General features: G+C 40.3%; 2 protein-coding genes across 2 annotated transcripts in view; one reads left to right on the forward strand and one right to left on the reverse strand.

Annotated features, from left to right (window-relative positions):
* Positions 1-1,528: 1,528 nt before the first annotated feature.
* cdkn1ca (cyclin dependent kinase inhibitor 1Ca) lies at positions 1,529-2,150 on the forward strand (the record flags this gene model as incomplete). Its single annotated transcript, XM_083901041.1, has 2 exons — positions 1,529-1,928; positions 2,047-2,150. The coding sequence occupies 2 exons, from the start codon at positions 1,529-1,531 to the stop codon at positions 2,148-2,150; spliced, it is 504 nt and encodes a 167-aa protein (XP_083757167.1).
* A 4,538-nt stretch (positions 2,151-6,688) lies between these two features.
* kcnq1.1 (potassium voltage-gated channel, KQT-like subfamily, member 1.1) overlaps positions 6,689-17,887 on the reverse strand; it is a gene marked incomplete at both ends in the record, with an annotated part of 42,063 nt that continues 30,864 nt past the window's right edge. The window contains 6 exons of the mRNA XM_083901042.1: positions 6,689-6,955; positions 8,888-8,949; positions 9,056-9,102; positions 9,298-9,392; positions 13,583-13,658; positions 16,294-16,423. Coding sequence (XP_083757168.1) covers positions 6,689-6,955; positions 8,888-8,949; positions 9,056-9,102; positions 9,298-9,392; positions 13,583-13,658; positions 16,294-16,423 — 677 coding nt within the window. The remainder of the gene's footprint in view (positions 6,956-8,887; positions 8,950-9,055; positions 9,103-9,297; positions 9,393-13,582; positions 13,659-16,293; positions 16,424-17,887) is intronic.

Raw genomic sequence — 17,887 nt, forward strand, 5'->3', positions numbered from 1 at the left:
GGATTACATTTCCTCTGACATTTTGAGCAACAGCAGCTCCTCTCTCAGTTCTGCTTGCACTCTCTCTGCTCACTGCTCACTGCTTCACTCTGTTCTGTCACATCAGTTCTAAAGATGGCATGATGGCAGAGTGAAAAAGGAACACTATGTGGACATATTTTATGCCAGAAAATGACATTGCAAAATGTGATGTTTTATTTTAGCAGACTGGTTAACTGTAAACTATGTTCAAATATTATAATAATACATTGAGCCTGACAAAATGTGCTACTTTGATTACTTTACTAGCTGCATTCGGATAGGCCATAGACAGTGTTGGACAACTTTGAAAATGTAGCATGTTACAGATCATAGCTACTTGCATTTCAAAGTAATATGTTATGTCACAATGTTACTCTCTGAATAAAGTCACGTGTTACACTACATTTACAAAAAAGGACTGCCTTGATGTACACTGTAAAAAGAATAATTCAAGGCAACTTACTGCAATCAATGCTTGAGTTTACAGCCCAACAAAAGATCTTGAGTTTTTTAAAAAGTTCCATCAACTAATATTATTTTGTTAGACAAACTTATAAGTTAGAGTTGTGCCAACTCAAAATTCTGTTTTCAACAGTTTGGCTAACTAATCTTGTTCAGATAATTAAAAAAATAAATAATAATGATAATAACAAATTGAATTTCGAGTTGGCACAGCTCTAATTCTAGTTGATTAGTTGATGGAACGTTTTAAATACTCAAGATCTTTTGTTGGGCTACAGAATCAAAAAAAGATTGCAGTAAGTTGCCTTGAAATATTTTGTTTTCTGACCTTTTTCTTGTCTTTTTTTTTACAGTGTATGCATGTGGGGTGGATTATTGTGATTTATTATCATAATAGACGGCATCGCCCTGAACAAGGATTGGTTGAAAATATTTGCAAACCTCTTAAGAAATAATTTTAATTAATTTTTGACATTCAGGAAATGATCCATTTGCTCTGATGTACTGTGACAGTGAGCTGACTTTCTTCAAAAAAAACTAAAAGTATCTCAGAATGACTTGAAATGTAACATCATAATAGTCAGCATCACCCTGAACAAGGATCCATTGAAAATATTCACAAAACTTTTAAGGAATAATTTTACGTTTATATTGTCAGCTTTTAATGTGAAATTATGTGAAATATCATCATAAATAATATTATTTCCATTCCTTTTTTTTTCTAAAAGTTTGCCTTTTTTGACTTCACCGGCCCCTTACTGACCAAACTAGAGAGGCCCCCAGGTCATTTGAGTTTGAGACCCCTGGGTTAGGGTCTGCAAAAGGTATTATTTTCTTTATTGATGGTGTTTCACCCCCCTTCCCTTTTCACTTCAGACAGCTGCAGCCAATCAGCGGTGTCTGCTCATTGTGTACCCACACAACAGCGCGTGCCCCGCCGCTTTTAAACCGCCTGCAGCTGCGGGACGAGCAGAAAATGAGCAGGAGGACAGAGGGACATACAACATCATTCTTATAGGAAGATTCACCAGAAACAGTCTGAAGTATGAATCCCAGAAGAGAGTCGGTTTGCAGGAGTCTGTTTGGCCCCGTAGACCACGACCAACTGCGCCGGGACTTGAAGCAGAAGCTGCGGGAGATGGCCGAGCAGGACAGCCGCCGCTGGAACTTCAACTTCCACACTGACACTCCGCTGCCCGGCAGGTTGACGTGGGAGGAAATCCCCGCAGACTGCGCTGCTGCTTTCTACCAAGAGCCCGAACAACCGTCAGTGAGCGAAGATGACGGCGGGGATCGTGATGATGATGGCAGGCTGAGCGAGTGTGAGGAAGGCGCGGGAGATCAGGAGAACTGTCCCCGCATCTCCAACAAGTGTCCCGCAGAAGTGACGCCCGCCCGGAGGAAAAGGTCGCTCTCCAAAACCAGAAGCAACGCACGAATCACAGGTAAAAAAACCAGTTGCACTATAAGTTATTAAAGTAATATAATTTGTTCTCTATCAAACGATATGTGTTTATTATGCGAGGATATTATAACTTAAAGTTTTTGTTTTGTTTTTGGCAGATTTCTTTGCAAAGAGGAGAAGGACCACGGAAAACAAAAGCATCCTGATCAAAGCTCTGCACACAAGCGCCAGTGAAGCAGCTCTGTGCAAAACAATAAGATGAACCTGCTACTGAAAAACAACCAAAGATATTTATATTTATATTTATTTTACTGGACCAAATCTTGATTTAATCTTCTGACTATGTATTTGTTTCCGTATTATTTGTCACTGACATGAAATTCTACAATTTCGTGTTATTTATTTTATTTATGGACACTTTTGTATTTAATGTATTTTCTGATGGATATGTTTAACTTATCAAGGTGTTTGTCTTTGTCATCAGTATTTTTGTTTTGTCAGCAAGATTTTTTTGTCTCTTCGATGCTGAATGTATTCTGTGTACAAAAGAAAAAACACTATTTTGTGGAGTAACACAGAACAGAAAACTTGTAAATACCTTCAAATGTTATAAAAAAATAAACTGTTTAACAGTATTTTTTTGCCTCATGGGAATCTTTTGTGTGATATGTTTTTCGCTGCCAACAACAGAAACCATAATTCACTTGTTTCCAAATATGAATTCTTTTTTTTAGCCTACAAAAACGTTCCAATGTCCAGAACACTAATTGAATTCCACTCCATGAAGAATAAATGCAGTTATTCTCAATTGCTTCGAGCAAGTTGTCCTTCATCTAAAGGGTTGTGGGTTTGATTCCTGCCAGTCTACATGCCGAGGTGTCCTTGAGCAAGACACAGAAAGCTGAGTGATAGAAAATACGCTGCACTTGAAAGTGTAAGTGAATAGGTGAGTGTCAAGACTGCAGCGTAAAGCAGCTTTGAGTGGTTATCAAAGACTAGAAAAGTGCTTTTTAAATACAGACCATATGTGAGATGTCTATTTGGACAGAAGCAGAACAATGACACTGAACAGAATTAGTATTTTAATCCCAGGTGCCCAACCATCAGTCTGCCTATTTTCTTCATTTCTTAGTTTTTACTACAGTTTCCACTAAGAAAGAAGAGAAAAAGAAACCCGATATGAGATTTATAAGTACCCATTAGTAAAAAGATTTCCATTATTTTCAATATGACTGCAGTCCTGTGAGGAAGTGCATCTTCAGTTTTATGCTGAGTGTGCGACAACCACGCAGAAGAGTGCACTAATAAAGTGTAAGTGTCCCTCTGAAATCCACGAAAAATCAATTTAAGTTGCAAGTTTGGCACACCGACGAGAAGAAAAAAAACAGTTTTAAGTAATTGCATTTTCTAGGAAATATTATGAGACAAGATGTTTTATGAGGTGCTTCATCATCGAAGGCCCTAGGACTGTACTGGCAGACTGAAATTTATACAAGTCACTGTAAGCTATAACTGCCAAATTAGCCCGTTAGTAAGACCAAATCCCACCGCAGTGCGTGCACTCCCTCAATATGGGGGTTTCAGCTCTGAAACACTTTTACGTGGCCATCTGGCCAAAGAGCACAACAATGGCCACAAAGCAGAGTGTGCCATCCATTTCACCTGCAAATCAGCCCTTTGGAGCTGCTCGACCCCCCCTCAGGTCTTCCCTCAACGTTTCTCTTATCCCCATTGTCCCTTTTCATAGTCAAAGCAGCCATTATCACTGACATGCGCCTAGTTAAGTTTTACCCCCGCTCATGTTTGCTTGTCTGCTGCAGATGCAATGGGACCTGTGTTCATATTTACATACGAGTGTCATAGAAAGATTGCACACGTGTACACGTCTGCAGCGTCAAGGACAATCTCAGTGTTCTTTCAAAATGACAACAGACGATTTGACGCTGTTTCAGTGGATTATCTCCTCAAGAAAGTCAAGAAATAAGTAATCAATATCTCATGGGTCCCATGGGTTCCCATTTTAGCTCACAACAACCTAATTAAACGCTCCTAAAGATGAACAACACAAGCTGCTCAGTGTATGATCACTGAATGAAGCTGTCATTCACTATGATCAGCATTACAGTGTTATAATGCTGCTCTAAAATATACTGAAAATAAAACTTGCATGAGTTTCTTTTATCACATACATCTACTACATAGATTCCTATATGTCTGTAAAGGTTTTTTATGGACTGCTTTGCTTTAGGGCATTTCAACAAATTTTAAGACGTTGATTATACAGTATTTGCTTTCGATTCTATTCTATTTCTATATCTCTAGTCTAATACTGGAAAAACCGACTTCCTCCTCCAGACAACAAACACTTTTTAAAGCCTCTGCACCGTCACTAAAGGAACTCCCCCTCACCCAGCTCTCGGTCAGCACAAAGGCCAAACACCCGCAGCACACTTAAGGAGGTTGGGGCCCATTGTTGTGGACACCAGAGCAGATGGTCATTTGGGCCTTTTCTTCTCTTGACCACTTGTGTGTAGGAATTCCGTAGGAACCCCACAGGCTGGCTGACGGGGGAAAGGTCACCATCTGCTGCCCAAAGGTTACATGTGTAAAGAACGTGGTATAAACCATTCTTTCGGACATTTCCAAAAGTCAGTCACCTCAACACAATGAAAGGGAGCGTTTATTTGACTGATGACCAAAGGGGACGGTCCAGTTTTGAAAGGGGATATATTATGCAAAATCAACTTTTTAATCATTTTAATACTTATATTTGGGACTCTGGAGGCCCATAGTGTGAAAAAATATGACTCAGTCTAAGTACAGGAGATAAAACACGCAATGTTGAATTCCGCACGCAATCTAGCGTCAGACTGATAAATTCCTAGAATCATTGTCTCGTGGAGCTCCGCTTTGAACGTAAAAATTGTGAAAGTGCAGGCGAGGGCAATAGTATCTGCGACTTGTTCTATTCTTGGCTCCACAGTGCAGCACAGAGTTCTACACAAACTTCCAGCCTCAGAGGATTTACGTGTCCAGTGGATACATGTTATATATGACGGCAATGTGCCGGCTAGAGTCGGCAAATGATGGCTTTTCCAAATGCTAACTGCTGTTAGCTGCACAAGAGAGTGGCGTTGACGTAGTTTCCTGTGTCTCACTGCATTTATAGAGACAGGCACTCAAAAGTGAGCGTTCTGGACATGGCTGTTTTGGCAGGGTGATTGGACTGCTGTGGTGCTTCAGCCTTATGGTATTTTGACCAAAGCATGTCACATTAGCACACCAGGGAACTAGGTTCACTTGGAGGGTATAATACAAGTCCAGCCACTCTTGCTTAAGATGGACAGTGACCTCTAAAAAACATTTGCCTGATGAAGGTCTACTACAGAAATGCTGCACCAATAAATTTGTCGAGTGCATATCGGACAGTGTGCATGATCTTTTGTTTTGCTGTCCTTTCACCGATATTCTAGGCACCGGTCTTTGAAAATAGGAAATCATTTCAGTATGACGATGTTACCAGCTTTGACAAAAGGAAAAACACTTACAGAAATATTTCGCTCATTTGGTCTGGTCAGATATTCAAAGGTCTGAACACAACAGACAAAAACGTCATAATAATAACATTTTATTGCTAGAGAAGAATATCTCTCTACAGTAAAAGTGAAGTAAAACTATAGTAAAAACAGCATTTGATTAAACTGAAACAATGTAAGTGACGTGTAAGGCCTCTCTTCTCTACGATGAATGTAATATAATTAAATAATAATGACCAAGGCGTCATGTATTGTGATTTAACATGACGCTGTGGTCGTAGCAGTGTCTTTGGAATTAACCTGAATGCCTTTCAAGTACAACATTTAAACAAAACATAATATGTTACAGTCTAACAGTGAAATAGTTTCTTTGCATGCTGAATGATTCGCTGTTTTTCTTTCATATCTGTCAAAACATTTCATGCCACTATTTAGCAGAGCAGCAGCTGCTACATGTGATTGACATTCATTGAGAAAGACAACGATGTGGATGTGGGGTGAATTCCAATTCCTTGCTTAACCCTCGATCTTAACACTCAATCTCAAAAATGTGTGCTCCCTCTAGTGCAAGTGCTGTCCCGATTCTCAGAAAAATTAAGTTGAGGGCCAAGTTTAAGGGCTGTATCGCCCTCAATATTGAGACTTTCCGAGACCACCCTTGGGAGCAAGGGCTACCCAGAATGCATTGCATGTTTTCACATAAGAAAGATGGCGTCGAAAGCAGCGAAGCGAGTGCGATACAAATTAAGTGTTTTCTTTGTTAATAGAGATATAAAAATGATGAAAACCATTGTATTATCTTAGTTTAGGCCCATATTATAGATTACTGACATCATTCATTTTTTTTTAATTTTATGATCTTTTGTCAATAGCCGGCCGGTGCGCACACGCGATCGTTTGCTATGGTTTACTTTTCAATAAGCCGTGGTGTGTGGTAACTGTCAGCTGAATATGTCCGTGGTTGTGGTATTTGTATGAGTATCATCTTATAACTAACTGAAAACCTAATAACTTGACTGAAATAAAATAATAAATAAATAATCGTGACGTAAATGTGTTCTTCTTCTTTTTTGGAGTTGACAGACTGGACGCAGCTATCGCGTTATTCTGCCCCCTACAGTCTGAAGACGTATCTGCATTTAATGGGTGTCCCATTTCTAAGTGACAAAATAACCCTCAACACTTGGTTTTGAGGGCCAGTTAAGATAAGGGTTGAGCTTGAGGGTTAAGATAGGAATTGGAATTGGCCCGTGGTCTCCAGGTTTCAGCAGTTCTCATCCTGACTGACTACAGTACTGAGGGTCGGGTTATTGCAGGCCGCTGTGCTGGCCGTGTTGGAAGAGAGCGATGAAGGCGACGAGGACAGCTGGTCATAGCTCGGCAGGCTGTCCTGGCTCGGGAGGACGTTACAGGTCCGGCTGAGCCGTGGCCTCTGCTTGCCTCCACCTTCACCTCCAGCAACATCCCTCTGGTCCAGCAGGAAGGCAAGAGACTCTGCGATGTGGCTCAGTGTCTGCTCCATGTGTGTTATCTGTTAAAGGTGAGATCAATACACATGTACTCAAACATTGGTTTATCACATACTGTGTATAACAACATGCACTGTAGTATACACTCTTAGAAATAAGGGTTCCAAAAGGGTTCTTCTACAAGGGCTGAGGTTCTACCTGGAACAATTTGCTTCTGAAAAACTCTTTCCTGAAGAGTTTTTCAAGGGTTCTTGGTAACACTAATGGTTCCAGTAAGAACCATGTTGATCCAGAGAACCCTTTAAAACCCTGTTCCTGAATAAGAGGTTTTAAAATGGTTCTTGGTGGAACCTTTATAAAAAGATTCTACCTGGAGCCGAAAAGGGTTTTCCTATGAGGACAAGCCGAAAAACCTTATACGGTTCTACTTAGCACTTTTATTTCTAAGAGTGTATAAATCCTTAACCAACAGCACATTACTTTACAGCTGTATTGTGTATGGTCTAAGAGAATGAAGACCCTTTACCGGGGCAAACTATATTTGGTAGCTTCTACAGACATCCGAAGTTACCGCAAGATTTTAGAAACACATGGATTTCACCCAGCCGATCACATCATCGTGAAATTTGACCAATCGGTGACGGCCTGCGACGCTCAAATCTTCAACGCAGTTCCAGAATGCAAAATGTACATACGTCATACAGTCAAAAAATGCAGGACAGGGATCCCTGAGGACCAAAATTGGGAGACACTGTTCCAAAATGTTCTATAAATGTTCTAAAATAATGACCCTTTCACTTTATTTGTGTTTTCTTGTATATTCTTGCATACTCTTTGGAATGTTTTTACTACAGACAAGCAAGGAACCATATGTGAGGACACTCAATCTTCTGGTTCTGTGAGAGTTGGTGGGAGAATCAAGTCACTGCAGTCAGGTGTGTGTGATTGGTGTTGATTAAGCTCAGGTGTGAGGAGTGTTCATATACCCTGAGTCTGCAGTTGTTCTGTGCTGACTCACTGTCTCACCTTCACAGGCAGTGAGAGGTTTTCGCCGTGGCTTCTTAAGTTATCGGTGTATCTGTGAACTTTATGTGTGTTTGATGTCAGTTGCCTGTTTCCCAGTGTGTAGCTTGTGGTGCCGGAGTGTGTGTTGTTGTGACTTCAGCCTTTTAGGGTTATCACAGTTCTCCTAGCAGGTCTCGTGTTTTCTGGGTCCCCTGGACAATTCTGGTGTGACGTCTACTGCTTGGCAGCAGTGGTTTATAGTTAATAATTGTAGTGCTTTATTTCATTACTGAAGCCTGTAGTGGCTCTATACAGTTTTGTTGTTTTTCCCCCCCTTTTCCAATCTATCACTACTACTATTTTGTGATTATCCCTCAAGATAACTTTGAAACACCGATGGGTCCGCACCTGCGTCCGGACCTATTACGAAAATGAGAAATGTTGATAAAATACAAAAGGAAAAATAATATTTTTGAGAGATATTCCAAATATCTCATTGAGTGCCCCGTAAACAGCCCAATATAATTACAATTTACTTTTCTTTTTTCACGAAAAAGCAGTGATTCATTCTTTTTCACCAAAATAATTGAATTTGTGAGTTAGAATAGGTTTTGAATTAATCCTTGAATTAATTTTTTTTTTCTGTGTCGACACATTTCAAACGGAAAAGAAAGAAAAACAATCCTAACGTTTCCTATTTTTGTGCTGCAGAAGTGGAACAAGCTATTTCAATTTTTATAATTGGAAGCTGCGAGAGCTAAAAAATAATTATGATTATGAATTTGTTGCATTTTCCAAAAACTGTCTTCAGTTTTTTTATCTTGAGAAATGAAACATTACAACCACTGTAATGTTCCTCCTGAGAGGAGCATGTCCGATAAACACAAGACAAACGAGGCGGTGCTTCTCCTTCATAAATGCAGGAGCTGTATAAGACAAGGGAATACTACTTTAGTTTCCCACTGTATGACTAATGCCACAAATCCCACCTTATCCTCCATCCTGTTGAGTCTGGAGCCAATGGAGTTGTTGCCTTTGTCTCTTGTTCTGTCTTCAGAGGGAAGCAATAGTCAGATAGGACAACACAATTTAAGACTGTGGTTAGTCGCACAGTTACTGTAACATATTCTTAATAGGGCAGTGGAGTGATTCATTACCCAAGCCTGTCTGGAACAAAGTTATCTTCCCTAAAGACTGGTCCAGCCTGAGAGACAAACAATGGGAGGCTTAAGTCAGAAAGAATACACATTCATACTGTATTCACTGCCTTTTTGTCAAGCTTGCAAAAAAACACAAACTAAAACAACAACAACAAAACAAGTCACACACCATTTATCAATCTATTTACTCAGGAGAGCTAAATCAATGGAAGCACATGCTAGTTAAGGAGTGTGGTTACCTTCTCTGCAACTCCTTGATTCGCACCATGAGGTTGAGGTGACCCTGAGAGTACTGCTCGATCACGTCCCGCACATCATACGGCTTACGTGCTTGCTACGGCAGAAAAGTAAGGAGCAGTTGCATTAATGTACATTTTCACCTTAAAGCGGAACTCGACCGGAAGTTCCTATTAACGCTGTTTTTTTTGGTGTGTATCCCTGAAGTTTCGAAACAAACAGTTCAGCCACTGCTGAGAACGCTGTGTTTATTGTAATCTCGGGGCTCAGCGAGATCTCTGAAAATCCGTCATAGTTACGTAAACAGCGGTTCTCCAGAACGGCCGATCGTCCTGCTCCGGGCACTAGTCCGGGCACATCCGGTTGCGTTCACTGAACCGCAGAAGAAGAATAACGTCCGTTGTGGAGGTGTTTCACGAGCGACAGTGTCTTCTGTCTCTGGGTCTGACTCCGGGTCAAAGTCATAAAAGGGACTGCGGCGGGGAGTCGTGAAGAAGCTATTTTTAAACATTATTAAAACAATGTTTTGATAATGAGGAGCAGTGCATCCACCGTTCCAGAGAGGGGGAGCTGTGCTTCTGAGAGTGGGTGTGCTGAATAGTACTGGCCAATCACAATATTCTGTCTTCTGGGGGTCAGAGTTCACTCTGAAACATCGCGGCTGACGAACAGCATCAGCAAAGAGGATTTCAATCGGCTCGTTTACAGCAACTAGGAGGTTTTTGACCATAAAAACAAATAATATATGTAAGTAGACCTCCATAACTAACATATGTGCAACAGGACCACTCTATGGGAGCTTTAATTTTCTTGTTAATAAAGGTGCCATATGTGGCCAAAAACGGTTACTACACTCAAATTCAAAATACCGAGGTCTTTTAGGTCTTTTCGTTTTCTCCGCCGAGACGAAACTGGCAACCAGTGGTTGCTCGGCAGCTGAGACTCTACTGACTGCAATGATTGGTAGACGGTGGTAGGTGGCGCCACATGCCAAAACATGATTTCAAAACATAAACGTGATTTGCGTCCGCAAAAATATTTTTTTTATGCAAATATTTTGTCTGTACTGTTGTTGTTGGTGAGTTCAGTTTGTTATATGATCATTATTCCTGAGTCTCTGTGACATTTTAGGAGGATTTTATGGCCAGTTGCTTTAGATTTATTACATAATGCACCTTTAAGTATGAAATATAATGATTGATTTACATATTGGTGCTTCGCTTTGGACACTGAGGCGACACTCTTAGAAATAAAAGTGCTACGTAGAACCATATACTGTAAGGTTCTTCGGCTTGTCCTCATAGGAGAACCCTTTTTGGCTCCACGTAGAACCTTTTTAAAAAGGTTCCACCTGGAACCCTTTTAAAACTCTTTATTCAAAAAACGGTTTTAAAGGGTTCTCTGGATCAAAATGATACTTACTGGAACCATTAGTGTTACCAAGAACCCTTTCTTTGGGAAAGGGTTTTTCAGAAGCAAATGGTTCCATGTAGAACCTCAGCCCTTGTAGAAGGACCCTTTTGGAACCCTTATTTCTAAGGGTGTACATCCACAGCACAGTACATGAAAACGCGTATCACATGACCGTCCATGTTCACTGGGCATGTGTGTGCCACCATACGCATGAAGCAGATAAGACTCTGCCATTGATTCATTTTAAAATGTAATCAATATGGAAACAAAATGAAAAAAAGAAATTTGTTTTTTTTACGAAAGGTGAAGATGAGGGTCCTGACAAAAAGTGTTATAATTCCTATATAATTAAATATATGACTGGTTGTTAAGGAGTCTGACAGCACTGGTAGCTAAGGTAATACATTAAAAAAAAATAGTGTGAATGTAGACTATTTTTTTAAAGGCAATGGGATCTATTTTGACAATCGATTATTTGGTATTGGAGTTTTTTTTAAATAATTAAAACTTTTTAAAAAATTAGAGATTTAAGATTTTTCTGCTTCTTAAATGTGAATAGTTTTTGTTTTATTGGCTCCATATAACAAAGGAATCATAACATTTTTATAATTTTGGTTCGTGGCCAAAACAAGACAATTGAGAACATAAATATATGTGCAGCGAATGAAAGAGGACACACACTGTACGGAGCTTTAAGAAGACTAACAGCTGCAGAAAACATGTTGGCTTTGCTTTGCTTCATAAGGCTGTTGCTACTCGGCTCATTTGTGAACTCTGTACTTCAAACACTGTTACTACGACTACTACCACTGCTGCTACTGCTGCTGTATCATAACAAACCTGACCAAAGTTCAGCTGAGGCTATGCTCACTTCTAATTATCTGCAGCTCAGTGTGTCTTTCAGAAACAGGTGAACATTGTGTGTACTTTTAATAAAACTGTTTCAGGGCAGGGCCCATGGTTGGGGTAGTGGTTAGCACTCTTGCCTTGCCTTTGCAGCAAGTATACCCAGGTTCCTTGGTTCGAGCCCCGTTTGGAACAAGTGCCTTTCTGCAAGGAGTTTGCATGTTCTCCCCGTGTGTGCGTGGGTTTTCTCCGGGTTCTCTGGCTTCCTCCCACAGTCCAAAAACATGCGATATGGGGATTAGGTGAATTGGTCACTCTAAATTGACTATAGGTGTGAGTGAATGGTTGTTTGTCTCTATATGTGGCCCTGCGATGGGCACTGGCACTGGCGAACTGTCCAGGGTGTACCTATCGCCCAATGTCTGCTGAGATAGGCAAAGCACCCCCGCGATCCTCTGGTGGAGGATAAAGTGGTAGATAATGGATGGATGGATGGATGGATGGATGGATTGTTTCAGGCTCCTCTCCTGTGGAACCAACTCCCACTTTCAGTCAGAGAGTCTGACTCTGACCCACCTCTTTAGCATAGCCTGTAGTCAAAACTAGACCAGGTACGTCCTGATTAGTCTAACGTATGCTGCCATAGGGTGAGACTGCTGGGGGAATTTCCCATCATGCACTTAGAATGTGCACACAGACTTGCAACGAGCCACACATTCTCTCACCCGGTCCTAGATTTCTCTACCTTCACCACATACCCGATGTCCCCCCATGACATATAGCCCATAAAACTACATGTAGCACATCTCTAACTGATTTTTTAATCTCTTACAGTTCTGCTGCCACCAGTGAACGACATGAGGTCAATCCTGTTCCGATTTGAACCAAACTTCCTTGGATTGATGATAGTCCGACACTGAAGATGTCTATATGTAAATATTCAATTTAGAAAACAGCGCCCCCTGGTGACAGCAGACATTACTACATTTGGTATTTGAACGAACTTGTCGTAGATCTTTTGTGCTATCACCTTCAAACTTGGTGAGGTCAATGTGGACCAGTTGAGAATCAAAAGTTATTGAAGGTTTTATAAAATGCCGCATGGCGTACGAGATAGGGGGCACCAAAGTTGGCAAATATTCTGATTTGTAAAAACAGACAACGAAACGCTTATAACTCTGCGATGGAGGATCCAATGTCCTTACCTAGACTGATGCCCTGGAGAAGTCTATATGACAATATTCAGGAAAGAGGACTCTGTTATCCCCAAGTCTCTGACCACAACAGCCTTTGCTACAGGCTGCGACAAACCCAGTGATCCAGATGGATCCTGGCATTAAAATACTTTTTAATTGTGTATTGTATGTTTTGGGTAACATCTACTGAATGTCTGTGGATCCCTCACCTGTGTTTCTCTCTAAGGTTTCTACCTTTTTTCCCTGGTAGTTTTTCCTTACCCTGGTCGAAGGTCTAAGGACAGAGGATGTTACCAACACTGTGAAAACTGTGGGCTATACAAATAAAATTTGATTGATTGATTGATCGAAGGTTAATGTTTTAGTCCATTTATTTCAAGGGCTGTTTTTTTTATTATTTACAACTAGTGCTGTGCAATAGGTTAACGTTAATGACACGTTTCCAAGACGCGCATGACGTCATGTTTACGTGCCGCGACACCGTCGTCCAGGCACCATTTACCAGTTAACTCCGTTAGCTGCGTTAGCTCCGTTTAGCGCCGGTTAGCGCGCCTACAGTTGAACTGGAGCGGTCTGTTTATTAAACGAATAGAGCAGCGCTACGAATAACAAGCATACACTGCGTATGTGTGCCTCAGTTTTTAAAGTTTAGCGTTACTTTAGAGACTCATGAACGTTATCACGTAAACATGACGTCATAACGTGCGTTAACGTTGACACCGTTAAACGCTGTTGGCGCGTTAACGTTTGACAGCACTATTTACAACAAAAACAATGAAAGGAAAGTATATTCAAAGATAATGTATTGGTTCTAAAACAGTTTCATATTTACCTGAAAATTTCTCTTGGCCACAAAGTAGCGCATTCTCTGTATCACCCTGATGGCTTTGCGATGCGACTCCGTCAACCTGTGTGAAAGAGTTTCAGAGGAATGCGTTCATAAGACCTCGGGATTTCTCCTGAGGAAATGTAAAGAAATTGAGATTGTGGTCGGAATTGATTTTTTTTTTTTTTTTTAACACAAGTGTCAGAAATCATATAGCTTTAGAACCCTGCTTTATTATTCCTTTATGAAAGAGGCCCTACTGTGAAGCAATAAAGAAGAATAGAGGTGGTTGACATGGCATTTCTATTTAACGAATATCAATTTAGGGTAATTATTCAGTGCAGCACAGCTTCACGGTTGCTATTCCGTTATTGTCAAAAGTCAGTCCCTTATGACTGGTCTGCCTTTGAATTTGACAAAGGAGAGTGGATCGATTTCAGGGGTCTGTGCATTTCTCTGAAAATCATTAACAGAAAGCACAGAGACTGTGGGACATTTAGCCTCTGTTAGATTGGATGAATGTTTGAGGATATATTAATCACCACACATAAAGCAATGACTAAGTAGTATGTGTGGTATACATGGGTGTGTGTTGTGTGTGGGTTGTGTTGCAGTGGGCAGTGAGGTCTTTATCATATCTCGTTAGGCGAATCAGAGATGTCTCACAATAAACTTTTCACGAGCAATGCAAGTGGCTGTTTTTTAAGAGCACCTTTCAGAGCATTCATCATGAAATATCAATAATGTGCTCAGCGAGCTATTACAGAAATCCATTTTCCACCCCGAATGTGATGCATGTGCTTATGTGTGGTGGTGATAAAACCAGAAATAGACAGAGTGGCAAATAGAGGGACAAAGGTTCATTCTTTAAACTCTTTTGACAGTTGTTCAATTCCACTAAAAGTGATGTTTGAAAGGAGAAATGTACTTATTTCAAACACAATATGAGAAAAATGTTTAAAGCCAACCATACCTGAAAGCTGCAATAACATTTAAGGAATCAATTTTAAAATAAGGTTAGTCACTTTCTTTCTATTGAAAATAAAGCACTAGGGATAGTTTTTAAGCTAAGCTCTGTCCACTCGTCTAACAAAACAACAAAACACAGTGTTACTGAACTGGAATTCAGAGTTCCGATGTGAACAGAATTCACTGGACATATTGGAGATGACAAATGGACACATGAGGATTTGAACATGACACACACACACACACACACACACACACACACACACACAGCTGTGTGATTGGGCCATTTACACTTGCAGCTGCTTTGAAACATCACCGTCGGAAAATCACAGGTGAACAATTACCTTAATGATGCCATTAAGCTTCTTCAGTTTTAGGTGCATTTAGGTGCTTTGTGTCTGCTGGTTCACTGTCACATTGCCCGGAATACAAGAACTGAACAAAGCTATTGTTAATGTGATCAGTAAAACCTCTGCTGTTCCTACTAAAATGTGCGAAGGGCTCTTTGACAGTTTGAGTGATTTCTTCAGTGTTTCTTTGATTAAACCAAATGGTGGGATCCCTTTTTCTCAGATTTTCATTTCACAGAAGAACCCTTGCCTTTGGTCCAAGTGCATCTTTTGTGCTCCTTAAATTTTGTATTCTCTTGTTATGGATAACAACTGCAGTGGTAACACATGATGGCTCGATTTAGCACGGGATTCATTGTGGTTTTGCTCTATGAGAACAGCTGGTTGCATATTTTGGAGCCAGCAGAGCACAGAGTGATCTTTGCCAACAATGCTGCCGCATGCAGTTCCTACTCTGCATCATTAACCCTCAGAAAGATAGTCCCATGGGGCGAAACTACTGCTCCATTTGTTTCACTACTGTACCCATACATTACACTGCAGCTACTTAACAGTCACTTCTTCACATCATTGTCATTATCTTGTTGTGCAAGTGTTTTCTTCACTGATAGATAATCATTATGCTTTATACATAAAGGAGCACTGCACATAACAAAGGTGAATTACAAATAGCAAACTTATGCAAACATTCTCAAACACATCTATCTATAAAGAAAGTTGCGTCTGTCTGTCTGTCTGTCTGTCTGTCTGTCTGTGACAGGCATATCTCACTGACCGTTAGTCAGATCGCCCTAAGACTTTGGATATGGGTTTAGCATGGCCTGTTGGTGTGCATCCTTGATTTTCAAATCAAGGATGCACTTGAGTCTCTCTTTTTTTGGAGGAATTTTAATTTTCTCTGATTTATCACGCTACACCAGGCAGGTAGCAGCTCATCAGCAGCAGCTGCGCTGTCTGGAGCGGGGAGGTGGGAGTGAAGAGGCTGTCCTCACGGTGGGTGAGACATTTTCACACGGTTCACCGCAGAACATGGTGTTATACTGAAACGACAAGGTGTCCTTTCACCATTAGCATGCAGCTACTTCGTGGCTAACTTGGCGAACCTGTTTCCAAAGGTGAGCTAGCGAGGCTAAGATTAGCATTAGCATGGGGCTTACATAATACAAACACTGTGCTAATCGAAAATTTAAAAAAATTGCGTTGTGCCTAATGAGGTTGCACAGTGTTTGTATTATGTTAGCCTTTACGTTCCTTATCATGCATTACCATAAGTGAAAAATATTATTCAGCTCCCACTATAGGAATACATACTTCCTATGGGCACTGCACAAGTTCAGTAAAGTCACACTAACATATGATAAGAGATTGAGTGCAACGGCAGAGGTCCAGTGAACTCACTGTGACACAGAGGAGACAGAGGTCAGCTCGCTGTCTCGCTCTGACTCCAGTTCCAGGTCGTCTGCAAAGCTACAATTCCTCTGGAGAGGGCCTGGGGACTGGACATCCAAAAGGCCAGGGTTTCTTTTCACTGTATGTTCACAAACAGAGTGCGTCTGGTTTACAGGACGACAGAGGAAATGACACACACTTACATTCATTCCCTGGAGACAAAGGCCCTGTCCCAATACCTCCCCTAACCCAAAATTTTTGCCCTAACCCTAAATTTTGCGCTTTCATATGTAGGGGGGGACCAAGGGGAGTGCAATTTTGCCCTTATAATCAATCCTAAAAATGTAGTGAGCTCTGATGCGGGCTTAAAACAAAGTGTTACTCTAACCTTAACCATAACTACTACTGTCCTAACCTAACTTCCTAACCTCATCCTAACCTTACAGCATGTCTTCATCTTAAAATGTAATCATTTGCAATATGGGCACTTGCTTTTTGTCCCCATAATGTGACTGTGTAAACAGATGTACTGGAGGTCCCCACAACATGAGTCATACATGGAACACACACACACAGATGCATTAGCATGGGAACATAAAAATCACAGGCACAATAAATGTCTAAAATGCATTAAGAAGGGTTTCTGAAAAATCCCCACTGGTTTGATGGCTTCCTCACTGTGGGAGCATTGTGACCTTGAGTGACCAGTAATTGTGTTCGTCCATGGCTCACATTTGGTTTATGACATGTCATTTTCAGATAGGAAAACACATCTGCGCTCACAGTCACAGTTATCTGGCCAGTGATGAAGAAGGGTAATAATAATATCAAGTTCTTGAATTACACGGCATTGATCTTTGAGGAAAGGCTTATTGGCTTTATTTGTTATATGTTCTTTTCCTTCTTCTGAAAAACCTGAGCGTTTCTTTTAGATAAAAGAAAAAAAACAACACACATTTGCCATTGTCAGATTTGAGTGTCATTTTCAAATAATAAGAATTAAAAAAAAGAAGACACCATCAGTATTCAAATTATGACCTTTTCAATCCTGTCAACAGAAAACCTGGAAGATTTATACAGTTCCACATTAAATATATCTGTATGAATATATATATATATCTAAATGAACTTTGAGTTAAACAGATGTGAGATGCTGAATCTATTAAATCACTTCTGTAAAAATGTATTCTTTGTTAACCCTACTGTATCAGTAAGTTCGTATTTTCTATTAAACGTTTGTTATTGTGTTTAATGTTTTATGTATGCTGTATTATAGTACTGTATACTGTTTTATCCATGTGAATCGCTGTGGAGCTCTACTTTGAAAAGTGCTGTTTACACAGTTTATATTTACTGTATTAATATTTGTATTACGGGTCCTGACAGGTCACCTGAGTGAAGAACTTATCTATCAATTTCATGCTCCAACACACGTATGGATCTAAGAATGAATTGTTGTTTAGCAACAGCTTTAAACTCAAGTAACTATTCTAAAAAGCATTTTTTTCTACACAAAAAAAAGTGCTAAGTAGAACCTTGGTATATAAGGTCCTTTTTGGAGTGTTCCACCAAGAACACTTTCTTCGGGAAAGGGTTTTTCAGA

Source organism: Microchirus variegatus, assembly GCF_963457635.1.
Source record: "Microchirus variegatus genome assembly, chromosome: 14".
NCBI lineage: Eukaryota > Metazoa > Chordata > Actinopteri > Pleuronectiformes > Soleidae > Microchirus > Microchirus variegatus.